This window comes from Melanostigma gelatinosum (assembly GCF_949748355.1).
Source record: "Melanostigma gelatinosum genome assembly, chromosome: 20".
Classification (NCBI taxonomy): Eukaryota; Metazoa; Chordata; class Actinopteri; order Perciformes; family Zoarcidae; genus Melanostigma; species Melanostigma gelatinosum.
In genome coordinates this window covers 1,887,110-1,904,959 of record NC_136653.1, presented here as the reverse complement: position 1 = coordinate 1,904,959, position 17,850 = coordinate 1,887,110, and the positions used below count along the sequence as shown (strand labels likewise).

The window sequence follows — 17,850 nt, the reverse complement described above, 5'->3', positions numbered from 1 at the left end:
TATATCAAGAATAAAAACAAAAACAAATCATAGGCTGCTATTGTAATTTTATAGAAAATCCGTTTTTGACAGAACTCAATAGATGATTTCTTTCTCTCTCACTCTGCTTCCCTGTCTCCTCTCTGTCCCGGCTGGACATCCTGAATAAATTCAATTATCCTCCATGATGACAGACGGTGAACTGCAATTCAAAACATCCAGTTTAATGTGAAAGAGGTAATTTGGCATGTGATTAATTGGGCATTCCAGCTTTTCAAAAAAAACGTTTTGCTGCCAGTGGTAGCACGTGTGACTAATGTTGCACACACCTGCTCTAGCTCATAACGTTTTTTTACATTTGCTGTCATACTTCCAAACGCTAACTTTTTTACTTGCAGATTTTAACCGAGCTCTACATTGGAAACAAGGTTAGAGTTCATGTGAGCTACGTACTCCAAACGTAGAGAAACCTCCACAGAATGAAGACTTTGCTGACCTCATGTTTTGTACATTCATTGTGCAAAAGATCAAACAATTGCTCTGCAACCTTAGAGGAATTCAAATGACTACCATCCAGTTTCCCCCTGATACATTTGAACATGGTATTAGCAAATGTCTGGAAATAAAATAATACACATTATTTTATGTTATCAGGGTATTTCAAGTGTTTAATAATGTATTTTTTTCAACAATTATAACTCATAAACTATAAATACACCTCAGCCCAATGTGTCCAACATTCTCCCCCCCCCCTGCCGTCATGTGTGGACTGTCTCACACTTGATACCACGTCAGTTGCTCTGCCTGTAATGCCACTGGTGCATACACAAGCCAGTGCTCCTTGGGGCACTGGCTTGTGTGGCTGTTGGACGTGTTGGGAGGAAGGGTTGGTGCACACACAATCACATATCTGAAGGATCTGATAGAGGCAATGGAAGTTTGTTGGCATACCTTGAAACGATTGATCAAGTCATATCTGGTGAACAGCTCATAGAAGACAAATTTCAGAGCGTGGTCTCCACTAGCATCGTTCAGTGCAAACACATCGAAGGACCACATGTCCACATGCTAGAACAGACACACAGAAAGAAGTTTCATTAGCACATGAATGTCTATATACCCGTTCATTGGTTAATTGCTATGGTTTCTTCCTTTTTTTTAGGTATCATAGATACGTTTTTTGTTCTTCCTCGGAGATTATTGTTATCCTGCACCTGCAAAAATATATGGATGTGTGTGTGGGCCTCCTAATTGTTAGTTCTTTATGAATAAAAAATATTTAAGACGACAGACATTTTTTTATTTTTAAATGCAACAGATACGAATCAGGTGACGGTTTCTAATGAATTGCGTTCCCTTTATTGGAGCGTTGCTGTGAGACGGTTACTCTTTAACCTGGTTGATCCACTTCCTCCCTCCAAGGCTTTATTATAGAGCTTTCGTCACCACTTTTGGAATAAAACGACAGTCAATATGTAAACCAGCATGCTGCCCTACTTTGTCCACTTACTAGCTCGTCACAACCTGTTTATGGCGGTAGGGAGTGGCACCAGTCAGTGCAACATGAGCCGTTTTATGTGATGACAGGAGCTACCATGCAAGGGCCACCTTCTCATCGGGACTATCTACTCATTCATACTTATTCATGTTCGGTGTTAAGTGTCTTGCCCAAGGACACGTTGACATGGACTAGCGGAGCCAGGATCGAACCGCTGATCCTCCGATTGAAGGACGACCCTGCTCTACCATTGTGGATGAAATAACATTTATTTTTACCACTTAACACTTGAAATTATTAAGCCACTTGCAAATAAAAAGGTAGTACAAAATGCAAACCATACTTTGGTGTTTCATTTTTAGCTTTAAACTTTTTTTCTTTTTTACAAAATGTACACTAGCAACGAGGATCATCTTGGGAAGAAATCATACCCTCTAAACCAGGGGTGTCAAACTCATTTTCACTCTGGGCCACATCAGCATCACGGTCACCCTCAAAGGGCCGGTTGTAACTGTAAGACTGTATAACTAACTTCTCCTAACATATTGTTAAATAACTCTCTCTGCATTTGATTATTGTTAATTCAAGTGTAAAAATATTGTACATGCAGTTATATAAATGAAAAATGATATTTAAACACATTTCTGTTATTATAACATAAATCATTTTAATTGAGGGTTAAGAAACCCACATGACTCTATCAAAGATCAAACTATTAAAGAAAATAACAAAGACAAATATCAAACACAAGTTATGACATTAACGTTGTTCAAAGCTGTTTGTGTCACCTCTCTGCATCACTAATGTTCCTCCCTGTCGTCGTCCTGTGCATGGCAGCTACATCCAAGAGCTGCTCACTGAGAGTCAGGTCTGATGAACATGGATAGATGATGTATCCGTGTTGTCTGTGCTTTCATCAACAGTTCATTAGAAACACAAGTACCTGCTCGTCTCTTAGCTAGCTGTGTTGTTAGATTGCTGCTAGTTCATGAACTCGGTCTGCGATGGTGTTTCTTCACAAACTGACATTTGTAAAAGTCTGTATCTGGTCGGAGCTCTGCTCACATACCTTCAGCATGCACTGGGCTGTAGCTGTGTAAATATATTCTGCTGTGATTGCAGTCTGCCTTTTAATTCTTGGACAGTTTGATGTTTTTCTTGGAGGCTAAATTTAGCTCCGTGTTTGGTGTCAAAATGCAGACGTGAATTGTATCCTTCATCACCGACACGCCTCATAACACAGAAGACAGACCCGTTGTTCTCCTTGAAGCGCAAACATGTATTCGCTTTCCCATCTTTCATCACATTTTCTTCCCTCTGCATCAATTTTTCTCTTCGTGGACATTTTGGGATTATTTGTCGATCTTTTTCAATTGTTGGAAAACCTCTTTTCGGGCTGTTGCCTCTTGTTAGATCCTGGGATACTTCTGGTCCGATACGGGGCTACTTACTGACTCAGTTCTCTATTAAAAGATTGTCGAGCTGGTGTTCTTGCGAGGGAACTCGCCTGGCTCCGCTAACTGCCATTACTCCCGACGTCTACCCTGCTTCCTCCGGTCTGAGCGCGCTCGGCCGAGAGACCAGTCCTGGCCCCGGGCGCTCCCACCAGTCGCGTCGGTTATGGCAGCTTCCCTCTTCTGGATCCGTGCTCTTGGTAAATGCCAGGTTAGGTTTTAACGGCTAGGATTACTTCTAAAACCGTAAGGGATTGTTAAGTGGATTCGGTCTCTGGGATAACCTTACAGAACTCAGTTGTTAGACATACAATGGCTTTAATTTTTTACTGCCACGAGGAACTTTTACTACTTGAGCAATACTCATTAAACTCATTTAGTTTTAGATGCCGAGACGGCTCCGTTGGAGCTGGATGTTCAATGGTGCGATGAAAAGGTTCTTTTGGAGTTGTTAGTAGCGAAGGTCAGGCCCGACCCTCGGTCCTCCCGCTCTGCAGGGGAGTCCGCTCAACAGTCCTCAAAACTCAGTACAAAGTCTTTCTCGGGCTGCCGCGTCTTCTCCGTTGTCCAGATGTTAAGAATCGAGCAGTGGGGAGAGGAAAACCTCCGTCTTTAAATCTTATTATCCACGAACAGCGGTCTTCTTTCCGTGAACAGAGACGGAGTCCTCAATACATCAGTTACAATCGTCCATATCTCCTCCTCGGCGCTCTTGGACGGTGCCCGTGTAGAAATCCCAGTTTGCTGCCTGCAAACGTCTCCTTTTATCCATCATTTGGATGTCTGTTCTGCCCCCTCCTGTCCAACACATGATCTCATCTCCCCACCCACTTGAGTGGGCGTTTGGTCCTGAACATGTCCAGACAAGTCCAAACAAGTCCAGGCTTATCCTATATTATGCCTCTATGACTCATCTCTTGCAACAGTCTTTTCCTAACCACACCCATTAACATCTGTTCCTAACTTCACTCTTTTTGCTAACTCATCCTGACAAAACACTTTTCCTACATCTCGGCTCCGGTCACACAGAACATTTGTTAATCAGTTTTTACATTTGTTAAATCACTATGCATTAAACATTCGTTACATATTGATTAAACATTTTGTTATATAATGATCATACACTTTATCTCTTGATTACACTTTATTCTGAGTATATACTTTGTGCTTTTATATCCTGACTCTCCCTTGAATGTGCAAGCATGTTACCGAGGCAGCTCTGTGGGCTCAACTCTTCTTGACACTCTCCTGTCCACCTGCTGTGATAGTTTTAATGTCGGTACACAGACAACATGCTATCACATCATTTCAACTTTCTAGCTCATAATTCAAAGGAAGTACATAATGAAGCCTTGGAGGACACGGTTAAAGAGTAACCGCCCGTCCAGAACGTTCTAACAGGTAATGCAAACACACCCACAACAAGGCAGGCGTCATTTCATTGGCCAACACTACAACTGGCATTCTATTGGTTGGATCATTTTGACCAAAAATCTGAGCAGGTGAGAAATCCGTGAGCAAACATTTCACAAGCACAGAGAAGCAGTAGAGTGTGAGGAGAAGGGCTGAAGCTGGAGTGCAGGAAGTCTGTGCAAGCAACATGTCTGGGTGCAAGCGTACAGTTTGAGCCGAAATCACAGCGCAAACTGGGACTATTTGAGTGTGAGGACAGGGATTAAAGGCAGACCATCACAAGAACTGAAGTGAAATCAGTGAGTCATGCTCTCAATTTGAAAGAACACACTCTTGAATACAGATATGAAAAAAAATCCATATCAGCCATCCATTCTAAAGCCTCATTCAGCCCTCCACCTGACAATTAAATCATGGATTGATTTTAAAACTCAGCATTTGCTTGGCAAACCTATGTACTACACACATTTTGAAAATGCAGGAATGCATTTTCCTATCATAGATGAATCTATTACAAGCTTTCCACTGTACACAAATGACCATACAAACATACATTAATACCTTGAGAACAGTGATGACATCTTGGGGGTAACTAAGACCGGCCATGTTGGAGGTTCGTCTGTACATCCTGTCACAGAGATACAACACACACACATAGACACATTCCACAACACAGTGTCAAATCAAGCTTACACTGACCAGTATGGTCAGAATTACAACTTCATTCTGATCTGTTTTCTTCAAACAAATGATTTCTTATCCCTTAAACGTGCAAAAAGGGTTTGGAATTGTTTTTTTATCCACCATTATCCATTATTCAGTCAATGTCTCCTCAAAATAAACGTCTGTCTTCTCAAGAAGTTAGGTTAAAGAAAAGAGTGTTGTTGACGTTAACTTGACTGACTGACTAACAACTGACATGCCGAAATAAATTAAAATTAAAATGTTTGTTTCACAAAATTTTAATATCTATTTTTCCGCATTATGTCCATGATGTTTCCTTATTAGTCCTGTAGACTTGCTTTGAAAGGCCACAGTGGACGAGGAAGGCTGAGCGCTGAAGTTGAAGTGAGGAGTTCTCCATACGAGACCTCCTCACTTCACTACAAACACCTTGACAAGGAGGCAGGATATAAAAGGTGTGTTATGTGTTTAAAAAGTATAAATGTCATCTGTCTTTGAAGTGGTTACCTCTCCAATCTGATCGTGGAGCACACAGCTGACAGCTACGTAGTGTGTTTACATGACTTGTGTGTGTGTGTGTGTGTGTCTCTCTCTGCGGCTGAATTCTCTGACATTGTTACGGTTCTTGTTGACTTATTCCTCTTCCATTTCATTTTCAATCAATGACAGTGACGTTGTGTTTTTGCTTGTGGTGCAGACAGCCGAGATACTGCTGTATATTCATTTCATAATCTTTTTATTTTTTTTCTTACTGAAATATATAATCACATTCAGTACATTCGTTGACTGCCCTATCACACACTTCCGACTACGTCGGATGCTCAGACTGTGTGATAACGACACAGATGGGTTTACATTGGAGTCAGTAGAGATGCCCCCCGATACCCGGCTCTAAACGGGAAGCGATAAGACAGTAGTAACGAGTATCATAAGGTCCGGAGTTAATGGTTCTGCTGTCTGTACTTAAGAGGTTTCGGAGTGAGGAACTGTGTCCTGTTTGTGTGTCAGAATGAGTTTATTTATGAATTATTTGCGTATATACATTTTGAAATTGTGACTGTGGAGTTATTATTAATTAACCCAGAATATGATTATGGTTTCTCTTAAATACTGGAATTATTTTATTAGGCTCCATGTTTCAGATTAAACTTAAATAATAAAACTCATCAAACCCGACATTCAGGAATGATCAGCCTCATGTGAATGAAATGATGATAAATTATGTAAAAAGCTCTCTCTGTAAATGTTAATTGTTTCCATAATAAAAGTCATTGAGGGAAATATCAGATCATGAAAACACAAATCTTTCTAATAAATTAAGAAAGTTGTTTGTGGTCCTTTTGTTGTTCAGACTATAATGAACATTTATTTAAACCAGACGGTGAATCAGAAAACGAATCAAATATAAAGCTTGAGTTTTTTTCTTTGTCTCCAAACACCTTCACCTGGAATGAGTGTTTGTTGCTGTTTTCCAAACACTGTCTTTTGAATTACTTTCCATGTAAGTAGCACTTTATTTCTATTATTGGGATTATGTTGTATTTCAGATGATTAACGGATCATCTTTGATCTAATTAGTTTGTTACATGATGATGAAGTACATGATAAGCTAATTATATTTTATCGATCACATTTAAGTTGAATGGAAAATATTTGCCATGATTTAAAAGCTGACGTTATAATTTGATCCTGGTGGTTTGGTGTTTGTCACAACACCCTGTTCAACCATTTCTCTTACTGGTTGGTGAGGATAATGCAGTTTTTTTGATTGTTACCAGTAATGAGTCAGATTTCTGTTATTGCATTTCAGTGTTGATGGCAAACTGAATTTGATCGTAAAAGACTGTGGTTGGAACCCTATCATACGGTATATAAGAGAATGCACTTTTTATACCAACCTAAATTCTTATATCATTGAATAAGTACATGGGAGGTAAATGGGGAAAACCTTCAAACATTTTTTAGAAAAGATGATGACAAAATCATTATTAAGGGCCTAAAATCCCAGATGACTGTTACATCAAGTGCACGAAACAAGCCAAACCTCTCCACAAAGATGCCAGCCTGCACTGCATGGACAATGCTGCGGAAGCGTAGCTTGTCTTCGTTATGCCGCGGCATCAGAACCCTCTGCCGGGTAAAAGTGGAAGCCAGCCAGTCCCGAACCTCTGACGGCACCGAGTCTGACCGGATGTCATTCAGCGCGTCCTCTGGATCCACCAGCCGCCTGCAGGGAGAGACACATTCACAAACAACTGAAGGTCATGAAAAAATGATCATTTTACTTGCACCGTGGATTTATCACACTTTCTCTCCACAGTTGTTGATTGATGATTTAACTTCATCAGCACAGTAGACGGATATAAGTAAAAACTTGTTGGGTTAGCTACTTGGAAACTGCACTGAGCTAAGCTACCAGTTACTCATTACTTTAAATAAGCTTCACTACACTGAAACTACCCCCAGAGATATGTAGCAAGCTAAGGTACAGCAACATGGTGAGTCATTTAACTACATCAAAGCAGTCTTTTACATTGAAGTCACGTCAGTGCCATTATGAAAAATATATTATAATATAAATATACACATAGGCTTAATATAATCATTTTATAGTGGGATGAATAATATAAATTATAATGTATATTGTCACTCATTTCTAACATCCATGGACAATCATGCACATTACTACTATATCAATATCCACCTGCCTGTCACTGATGTACAGTGTACTACAGTGCATAACAGATTAATATCATCTGTAAATATAATCAGAGAGCTCTGCTGAGCTTCAGAATGCTTAAGAAAATGTAGCTTGTGTGGACAGTATCTCAATACTTGATCAATAAAAGAGTTAATCTACTGATGCTGCCGCCACGCTATACTGAGAAATGTGGTTGAAGTAGTAACACTGCAGCTTGCAGCCAAGACGAAGTGTAAACAAATGTAGCAAGGCAAAACACCAGGCTGAATCTCGGGTTGGCTTTCACGTGCTGGCCAGCACCCGAACCCTGACTGTGGTCAGGGGGCGGGGCTTTGGGTGTATGTGAGCCAGGGAGGAGGGGCCAAATTTCAGTTTTGTGTGTTTAAACTGCAACTGACAAATGCTATTCTATGAAGGTATATTTGTGTCTTTATTACACATACAAAAATATTTTATTTTTTTCACCAAAGGTTTTATTATTTTAACCAACAATTCTAGTTTCATAAGCAAAACTAACAAATACATTTTTCTCAGTTTATATATTTTCACTTACAAACTTGATTGTTGATTGCAGTGCGAGAAATTTGCTTTTAAATTGTGTTTGTTTGCGTAATAAAGACACAAATATACCTTCATACTATTCCCGATAGTGTCACCATCATTGTGCTCTTACTCTACTACAATTGGAGGACATTATTTATTCTTTCATTGACAGCTACAAATTGAAGGTTTTCCACAGAACAGCGGCCTATGATAGATAATTCATTACAGATTAGAAAATTCACAATGCTTCATAAAATTGTAATTAAAATTAGTTCATCATTATTCATCAGCAATATGAATCCAATATTATAAGAGTCAATAAATACAATACTACACTTTGGATACTTTAAGTACGTATAATTCTTCCACCACTGCTCAGAAGTCTATAACTAATCATGACAGGCCTTTTAAAATCCCTTCTTTGTCAAACAAAAAATGACCTTTTTGTATAGCACAGTACATGTTTAAGGATTATTTGATAAAAGCAGAACTGAGCTGAAATCTCCTTGCCTGGTTTCCTCTATGTATAGGGATTCTAAGACTGAGGCGGCGTGCTCCAGGTTTTTCTTCAGGTCCACCACAGAAGCCTCACCCCTCTGCAGCTGCTTTACAAGACAGCGCAACCTGCAACACGTAGCGTCACACCAGTATCAGCATCATCACTTCATTTAAACAAACCCAAACGCTTGATTTCAGGGGGAGAGATAAATATACCCCCCCATCCCTTACATTGTCATGATGTATTTAACCTTTGACCTTGCATCCATAATGTAAAGATCTTAATGCCTCATCTTACAATACCTCTCATTATAATCAGTTTGACCGTTACATATACTGCTGAAAACACTGTCCTGTCTCTATTTCAAAGAAGGAGAGAGATGCTATAGGAGCCACGGTTGTTATCCATTACATCTGTCCTTTAACATGGAACTAATTCCTCTGAACTCATCTCTAAAATCTCTATGCTGAGGCCACTTCCCACACATGATTTGGGATTGATTAGCTCACACTTGGCAAGACAATATGTGCACCTTGAGAGAAACTCAATATCAGTGCAGACAGCATGTTCGCAATGTTAATGTCAAAGCAGCAGTGTCACAGTTCATTTCACCACAAAGAAAAATACAGAACTCTTTGAGAACTCCATTCCATGCTGGATGCAGTCTGACTCACTGGATGCAGACTGTGGGTAGAAGTCGGTCTTAAGCCACATTCTCCTCCCCTTCCATTCTCAAAAGAATGTAAAACACATAATACGGTCTTATTATGTACAATACATCTGTATTCTGATGCTGAACTTTAAATCAAACCTACACTCGGAGTGATCCAAGCCCGTGAATGAAGTATGAATTCAGCTTAAAGACTGTTTTCTTGTGTGGTGTCAGACTCACATCAAGATTTGAAGTTCAAGGGGGGAAATTTCCCCCCTTGAACTTCAAATCTTGACATGTGTAGGTGAGGGTCATGACAATGTATTCTTTTTTTTTTATACTCAAAACTTTGGTGTGCATTTAACAGAGATTATAGATGTTATAAATGAGACAACTTTGTGGCTACCATTTTTAGCTTTGCTAGCGTCAAGGCTCTAGGAACGGTAATGCCAGGCGGTCTGTACACTTAAACTTAATCTTTATTACAATAGTAATTTTTACATTACATACATGAAATTTGACCTCTGCATTTTACCCATCCTAAGCATTTTTAGGATCAGTGGGCTGCTGTGAAGTGCTCGGCGAGCAACTTGGGGTTCAATGTCTTGCTCAAGGACACTTCGACATGCAAACTGTAGGAGCAAGGGATCGAACCGCCAACCTTGGGTACTTCTCAAGTCTCTTAATTGCATCCCCGTTTCCTTCACTTGGGTCCTTTCCTTGCGTCTTAGTCCTCCCATGGATGCATGGAGGAAACCATGCGAGGAGCGAGGAAACGACAATTCGGAGACTTGAGAAGTAGCCCTTGTGGTTGTACCCCGCCCTGTACACCATTTTGGTCCCAACTGAAAATTCTCAACAATTGGATAGAAAGCCATGAAAGTTGGTTTCGACATCCATTGTCTGCAGAGGATGAGTTCCACTGACTTTGACCATGTCACCTGCAAATCGAATCGTAAGTTCTATAACATTGTTAAAATGTAAATGTTAGCATTCTGACATGCTAAACTGAGATTTTGAACATGGTAAACAACCACATGTTAGCATTGTCATTGTGAGCATTCTGAGATTAGCATTCAGCTCAAAGCACTGCTGTGCTCCACAGAGCTGCTAGCATGGCTGTAGATCTGTTGTTTCTACCCACGAGGTGTAAAGTTTGTTTATACCCTTGTGTGCCGTCGTACCACCAGCCTTCGAAGATGGCGAGCTATGAGCACGCACTCAGGCATTTATGCTCAACGCGCTGTTTGTTGCCTTATTTGTTATTTCTTACACTGTTTCTTTAATTGTTTTTAAATCTCCTTTTCTTTTGCCTTATGTTTTGATGCTTTTAATGGTTTTATGTGAAGCACTTTGAATTACCTTGTTGTTGAAATGTGCTATACAAATAAACTTGCCTTGCCTTGCCTTATCCTAGATGCCAGAGGACGTACAAACAAAATGCACTGTGAACAATTATGAAGACAACAAGTGTAACCGGCCGAACGCCTTAAACCAACATGCATTATAATTATGTGAAGGTTGAGTATCCTGTAAACAATTTTATTTGGTTGCAAAATATTCACCCAAATGTAGATTTGGAGACCTCCTGTTTCTGTTTCAAATATACCAAACCTGAAGTAAAGAACACCATCTTTTCAGCAACATCATCAAGCAAAGCTCCTCTTTCACATTTCACTTCATCACAACTTTATAGGGCATGTGGATGATACATTTACATAGCACATATCAGAAATGACAAGGAAAACCAAAGGCCAGTTTATGTCTGTCACTTTGTGTTTCTGTTTGTGTGTGTGTGTGTGTGTGTGTGTGTGTGTGTGTGTGTGTGTGTGTGTGTGTGTGTGTGTGTGTGTGTGTGTGTGTGTGTGTGTGTGTGTGTGTGTGTGTGTGTGTGAGGGTGACCTGATAGCAGTCTTCTCCATGGCATCGGGGGCATCAGGGATCGGCAGCTCATCAGCCAGGATCTCTTCGGCGCTCCGCGGGTCAATCAAAATTCCTTTGTGTTCACTGATGCCAACGTCAGCTGTTACAGCGGTGCATAGTGCATTCTGGGACCGTGAGCCTGAACAATTTTCATAAAGAAACTTTGCTTACATTTCCATGTGTGTAAAACATCAATGCTTCCATTCAATCAACCACAAAAGCAGTGGTTACAATCAGCCATAAAACGGAGAGAAGGGGAAGCGCTTCAATAGACTGACAGATTCGTAGCTGCAGGACGTGGACTGGAGGGAACACAGTACAAGCTGCTCTCATACAGCCACGAGTCAGAGAATAAGATCTGTCAACTATGACGGAGGATTAGGGCCACTGTTGGAAAAAACATACAAATCTGAGAGTCAGAGAATGAACTCAGAATATTGCGAGAAGCAAGTTGTAACATTTCAAGAATGAAGTCATAATAGGTAATAATAGGTCATAGGCCAACTTTTTATCGTCTACAGTTATTTGACAGTTTGGACTTCAGCGTCGGTCCTCTGACTGCTGGCTCAGTGTCCCCTCGCTTTTACACAGCTTTGCGAGGGACGGATTCATGCCTGATCCGAAACACAATGGCCCCTCATGTGTAGACGAAACCTGCGCCCTTGCTTCAACCGCAGCATCACATCATATTCGTCTCTATTACACACGTCACAATAACAACTTGAAATAGAGAAAGGGTGAACTTTGGTAAACTCACGAGCCAAGCGGGCCACTGGATAGCGGTTGCTCTGCCCCACCTCATTGGCAACTGAAAAGAAAAGAATTAGAATTGCTTTCACTTTATATTCGCATTTGTAATTGAAGTCAGATGTTTAAAGGCCTCAACAGCCATGGTTCAGCATCACTTCTCTTGTCTGATCAGACATCTTCTCGGGACTGTGCTAGAGTTCGACTGTTTGTTTAACCCCTGGTGCACGTGTTACCGCAGGGTAACCTTCACCTTTATAATTCTCATTAGTACATTCAGTTTAGTGACCTCATGTTCATTCCCAGGATAGCTCTACCCAACATCAACCTGTGCAGAGGTTTAATCACAAACAGTAACCAGGAATCCTATATTTTAAATGTATTGTTCACCCAGTTATGTCAGTATCCTTGCTTGTCTGTGACTCTTAGCATGAAGGATACCATATGGCCAACCAAGTCAGTTTAAGATTAATCAACTACAGAATGAAAAGACAAGAAAAAAAAGAACAAAAGAATGAATAAGTTCAAGAAAATAAGTCACCATGAGTTTTACCAGGAAAAATAAAGAATAATGTATGGCCCAGGACAGGGGTCGGCAACCTTTACTATCCAAAGAGCCATTTTGCCCTATTTTCCACCAAATAAAATTTGTCTGGAGCCGCAAAAGCTATTTCATACCACAGCTTATACAGTTTTGTATATAGTTATATTGTATTTACAAAAACTATAGTTTGTTGTATTTATGAAATTATAGAACAAGTATAAAGATAATTCTTGACATTTTATTGCTATTTTACCTGATATAACAATAACTTATGAACTTATGAAGAGGCGAAAAAAACTTGCTCAGTTTTCTGCAGCAGTTGAGAAATTGCTCTCTTTCGCTCATCTCCAGCGTGACACTTTTCAGCACATGCTGTGTTCTTGTTCTGGAAGTGACATTCAACATTACATTTTTTGCAAATATCAAACATACAGGTAAGTCAGCATCGTTGGCAGTGAAAGCAAATGAATACGTCCACACAGAATTAAACTCTATTTTCCTCCGTGACTTTTCTTTTTTTGGATTTATCCATTGATAGTTTACCGAGGGCGAGGGTCTGAAAATCATGATTAGCCACCTGCAGGGAAAGGCTCGTGACAGGTGTAATAGGATGTGACGCACATTTTAGTTGACAAAATATTAAAACATTTTCATTTCAGGTCAGGTATTACTGACCTTGTTGTCTTTACTAGCAGCTGTTGTTCAGTTAAAGTCTGCATTATTGTGGAGGAAGCAGCTGTTATTGGAGCGAGCAGCGAGCAGCGTGTCCAGCGGCGTTATCAGCCCTACGGAGCGGCCGTCTGAAGTCACGTTAGCGGCTTGGAGCAACCAATCTACTTCCTGTTTACACCGGCACCTACCCGCATGCCCACTGTACGTCACGTGATATTCTATTTCAGACGTTTAAGTCTCGACGGAGATCATTTAGAAAACGATGCTGGAACGCCGTGTGAACGGAGATCGTTTAAAATGAAAACGCATTAATGTGGACGTAGACTCAGGGAGCCGCAACAGAGGGGCTGAAGGTTGCCGACCCTTGGCCCAGAACGAGCAAAGGATTACCATGTGTATGTGTGTGTGTGTGTGTGAGAAAGTGATGGGGGAGGGGAGTACAGCTGTAATCAGGCAGTGAAGGAGGAAATCAAGAACAGCCACTTCATTAGCGATAATGACTCCCTGAGCTCCGCACCCTAACAACTGACAACACACCAGTCAAAATGATCTCACAGGCACTTCCCAATCTCTTCTGGTTCCCATAGAAACAGCAGTCAGTAAACACAGACACACTGTAAAATGTCAAAAGAGCAGCTCTGGTCTTGATGGGCTTGTCAGTGAAGGCAAACCTGGATGGCATCAAAAGTTCTGTTGCACGTGGCAGGTTGCTTTTTCATTCATTTGAGATCTATTTTTACCCACAGACCTATTAAAACATAGACTCTATCAGACAAGCCTTACTGTAGCCCAGACTTCCAACCATGGTTAGAGTTGCCCTTGGTAGGTAGGCTGGTATGAGGGCCTGCTTTGTAGTTCAGTGCTCTATGTGGCTCAGAGTTGGAGCGGGTCGTCTACCAATCCGAAAACGGGCGGTTCGAATATCCATCCATGCCGATATGTCCTGGGGCAATTGCTGTGCCATCGGTGTATACATGTGAATGTGAATGAGTTGAAAGGTCTCATGCAATACAAATATAAATACGAGTCTATTACAAATTCAACAACTGGGAACCCATTTCTTTGTGGAGCGGCTTTGAGCATGTGGAAACAGGAAAGAACCAAACACAGAATTATCAACCACTCAAACTGCTTTATACAGTACAATTCATGCTTAGAATGCAACTCTGACTATTGAACATAAAGAGTAAGATCACAAGGTAATAAATCAAAAACATTGAAAAAATAACGCCTAGATGAAGTAAAGATAATAGTGACGGTGTGTCAGCTGCAGTTGGTCATTTTTATAAAAGCTCACTACAGAGGCTGTCTCTACATCCTGACAGTAGTACAAGAGACAGATAAGCAGGATCCTCGGCCTCCTCTTAGCTCTCATGATAGCATTTGCAAGATTTCACCACGCCCAAAGGAAAACGACCAATCAGAGCCTGGAGTCTCTAACACAGCTGTCAATCACTGCTCGTGAACCTCGCCAACTCTGATCAAACCATCAAACTAGGCAACGCTGATCAAAATACTGTGTTGCCTATTTCAGACACATATTTTAATTACTGATTAGCTGTAAAATGAAAAAATGTGTGACAAGCCGCCATGTAGGAAACAGTCAAGCCAGGTAGATTGGGCGTGGTGGAAACTTGTAAATGCCATAAAAGAGGTTTTACATAGATTATCTGTCTCTTGTACTACTGTCAGGATATAATGACACTTTGTTTTCATAAAAGTTACTAACTGTGGCTTTAAAGCTGTCAGTACAGAAACATATTTTATATTTGTTTGTTTCTCTTGAAGCACACGCTACATACAGACGGGTGAGCAGCTACAATTCAAAAACAATAAACCTGAAGTAAAGAACACCATCTGTTCAGCAACAGCACCAAGCAAAGCCTCCCTGTCTCACACACACACACACACACGCATCATACACACTGAAACAAAGAGTGTCTTACCGATGGTGAAGCTGAAGCCATCAATGCTGAAAGTAGCACTCCGACACTTTTTAAATCCCTGTTTTTTAGACATTGGTTCTGTCATGGTGGCTCCTGATGTGCACTCCGTCCGTCAGTGGGTGAGGGGGGGGGGTGTTCCCTCTGTAACCCTGGCAGTGCTTGTAGTCCCGCTGGAGGCTGGAGTTGCTGCGGAGCTTTCAGCAATCGTGTTTAGGGTGAATGCTGGCCTCCTCCTCCTCCTCCTCCTCCTCCTCCTCCTCCTCCCTGCTCTGCATCCCTCAAGGCCAGTGTGATCCTGCAAGAGCGCTCACAACAGCAGCTCTCACTCACAACACCTACTCTATTTGTTTGTCGACAAATATCTTCTCTTCATAGTTGTGAAACAGCCGTGTCAACCAGTGTGGATCGCGATAAATCCTTCTCCAAAGGGAGAAACTTCTTCCCCAGAGAACATTGTTATTCATACTGCTCCACAAAGCTGCAGCCAAAGGCCGATGGTGTGTAAATTATATACAATGTTGAAGTTTGTGTCTGTGAGACAATGAAAGTCTGACCATGTAAATGACATGACAGTCATTTAGCAGACGCTTCTATCCAAAGTGACGTACAGTTCAGATTCTATCACACAGATTCTATCACACCTAGCATGTTGGGGTTAAGTGTCTTGCTCAAGGACACATCGACATGCGATAAGCGGAGCCGGAGATCGAACCGCCGGTCCTCTGATTGAAGGACGGCCCTGCTCTCCACTTAGCCACGGTTGCCCCTTTCTGCTTCTGCAACATAATATAGACAATAAATCTATAAAATATGAATTACTAGCACCTGCTGACTCTGTTAAAAGATAGAGAATAGAATCAATACTAATTGCATTTCTTCATCAGTCCAACAGTATTTCAGCAATAATTATGATTCCACTGACATATCCTGTTTCATTTGTATTCATCACTCAGTCACATTTGTCTTTGCTTCTTTGACTCTTGAGCTGCTGTAACAGTATGTTTCTATCTTTCTATCAGCTTGCTGAAGAATGCATGCTCATACTTTCATCAAGCATACAGTCAATATTTACTTGTATAGGATGGGACTTGTGAATAAATGGAGGAATGTTTTTGAATATTGTTACTCACAATGGGCCTATAGTATAGAGCAGGGATGTCAAACTCATCTCCACTCTGAGCCACATCAGCATCACGGTCGCCCTCAAAGGGCCGGTTGCAACTGTAAGACTGTATAACTAACTTCTCCTAACATATTGTTAAATAACTCTCTCTGCATTTGATTATTGTTCATTCAAGTGTAAAAATATTGTACATGCAGTTATATAAATGAAAAATGATATTTAAACACATTTCTGTTATTATAACATAACTCATTTTAATTGAGGGTTCAGGAAGCATCTTAATATTCTCTACTTAATGTTGATTTAAACTTACGAAATGGTGATTCGTTGTTTATTGTGCAACAGAGCTCTACTTAATATTCAATCTGGATTATCTCATTTTAAATCTATTTTTTTTAGATGAGAACAAATTTTAGACGAAATGAATCCTTGTGGGTGTAACCCAGCCTTTATAGGTGCTGTGTACAGCAGTGTTCCCCTTTGCATTCCCACTGCACACCAAGTGGTAACAAGGGAATCTTATTAATACTTCAGGAGAGCAATAAGTCATTTGTGCTTACTTTCTTACTGTTAATAATAACAGTTTGCGTGGGTAGTTGCAGCCATAGCAATACTTTAAAAACAGAAGAAGGCACTGGACAGATGAGATCCATACATTGACTGTAGATATGAAATTGTACAGTTTATGTCCGTGTTTACCCATGAGTGTAGGACATGGTCTGTTCAGAGCTGACAGGGAGGAAGAGTGCTGCTCTGCTTCATTATTACTTCTTCCAGTTTCTAAGAGAGAAATGAGATGGGGTCGGACATTTTCTCTTTTGTCGAGACTGCCGAGTGTTGAGAAACCAAACCGAAATGAAGCTGCATGCTCGCTGAGGTGTATCGCGTGAAACAGGCTGAATGACTCTTTATTTACACTTCCTCATTGTTTGCTCAAGTAGGGGATTTTGTTTCAAAGAAGTTGGCACACTGTAAATAACCTTTGCTGTGGAAATGTAACATGATTTACGAAATAACCTTAAAAGCCCATGCCCCCTTGGGCTTGAACTGGACCCAACTGGACATGCTGCCAGTGGTGGAGACTACAGTAGTACAGCAGAAGTAGTACTCATGGAGGGACAGACAGAGGCAGAGCGTGGTGTGTGTCTCCTCTCTTTATTAAATCTTTCTCTGAAGTCAATTGAATTTAGGCTGTTTCCTTTTCACATGACCATCCTGTGATGTTATGTCTGCCAGTCAGCTGAACTGTGGTCAGAACTGTGAGCATATAATCCCGGCTGAACTTTGCAGAGTCAGTTTGGAGTGAAATGCATCCAGTTCCTTGCTTCGTGTTCGTGCTCCTGGCAGTTGGTGCCTCTGAGTTGTGCTGTGCCGGACCTCTCCATGCCCAGTGCAAAGTCGAATGGTATGCCATATATATCTCTATTGTTGTATTTTGTTTTCATTGCAAAACCACTTAATATTGCAAATCT

At 40.8% G+C, this 17,850-nt stretch overlaps 1 protein-coding gene across 1 annotated transcript in view; it reads right to left on the bottom strand.

Moving 5' to 3' along the window:
* LOC306793999 (dual specificity calcium/calmodulin-dependent 3',5'-cyclic nucleotide phosphodiesterase 1A-like) overlaps positions 1–15,361 on the bottom strand; it is a 48,267-nt gene extending 32,906 nt beyond the window's left edge. Inside the window, exons 1-7 of the mRNA XM_079291845.1 lie at positions 15,256–15,361; positions 12,104–12,154; positions 11,326–11,485; positions 8,783–8,896; positions 7,073–7,255; positions 4,906–4,972; positions 931–1,047 (exon numbers count right to left, since the gene is read on the bottom strand). Coding sequence (XP_079147971.1) covers positions 931–1,047; positions 4,906–4,972; positions 7,073–7,255; positions 8,783–8,896; positions 11,326–11,485; positions 12,104–12,154; positions 15,256–15,340 — 777 coding nt within the window. The 5' untranslated portion in view covers positions 15,341–15,361. The remainder of the gene's footprint in view (positions 1–930; positions 1,048–4,905; positions 4,973–7,072; positions 7,256–8,782; positions 8,897–11,325; positions 11,486–12,103; positions 12,155–15,255) is intronic.
* Positions 15,362–17,850: the final 2,489 nt, after the last annotated feature.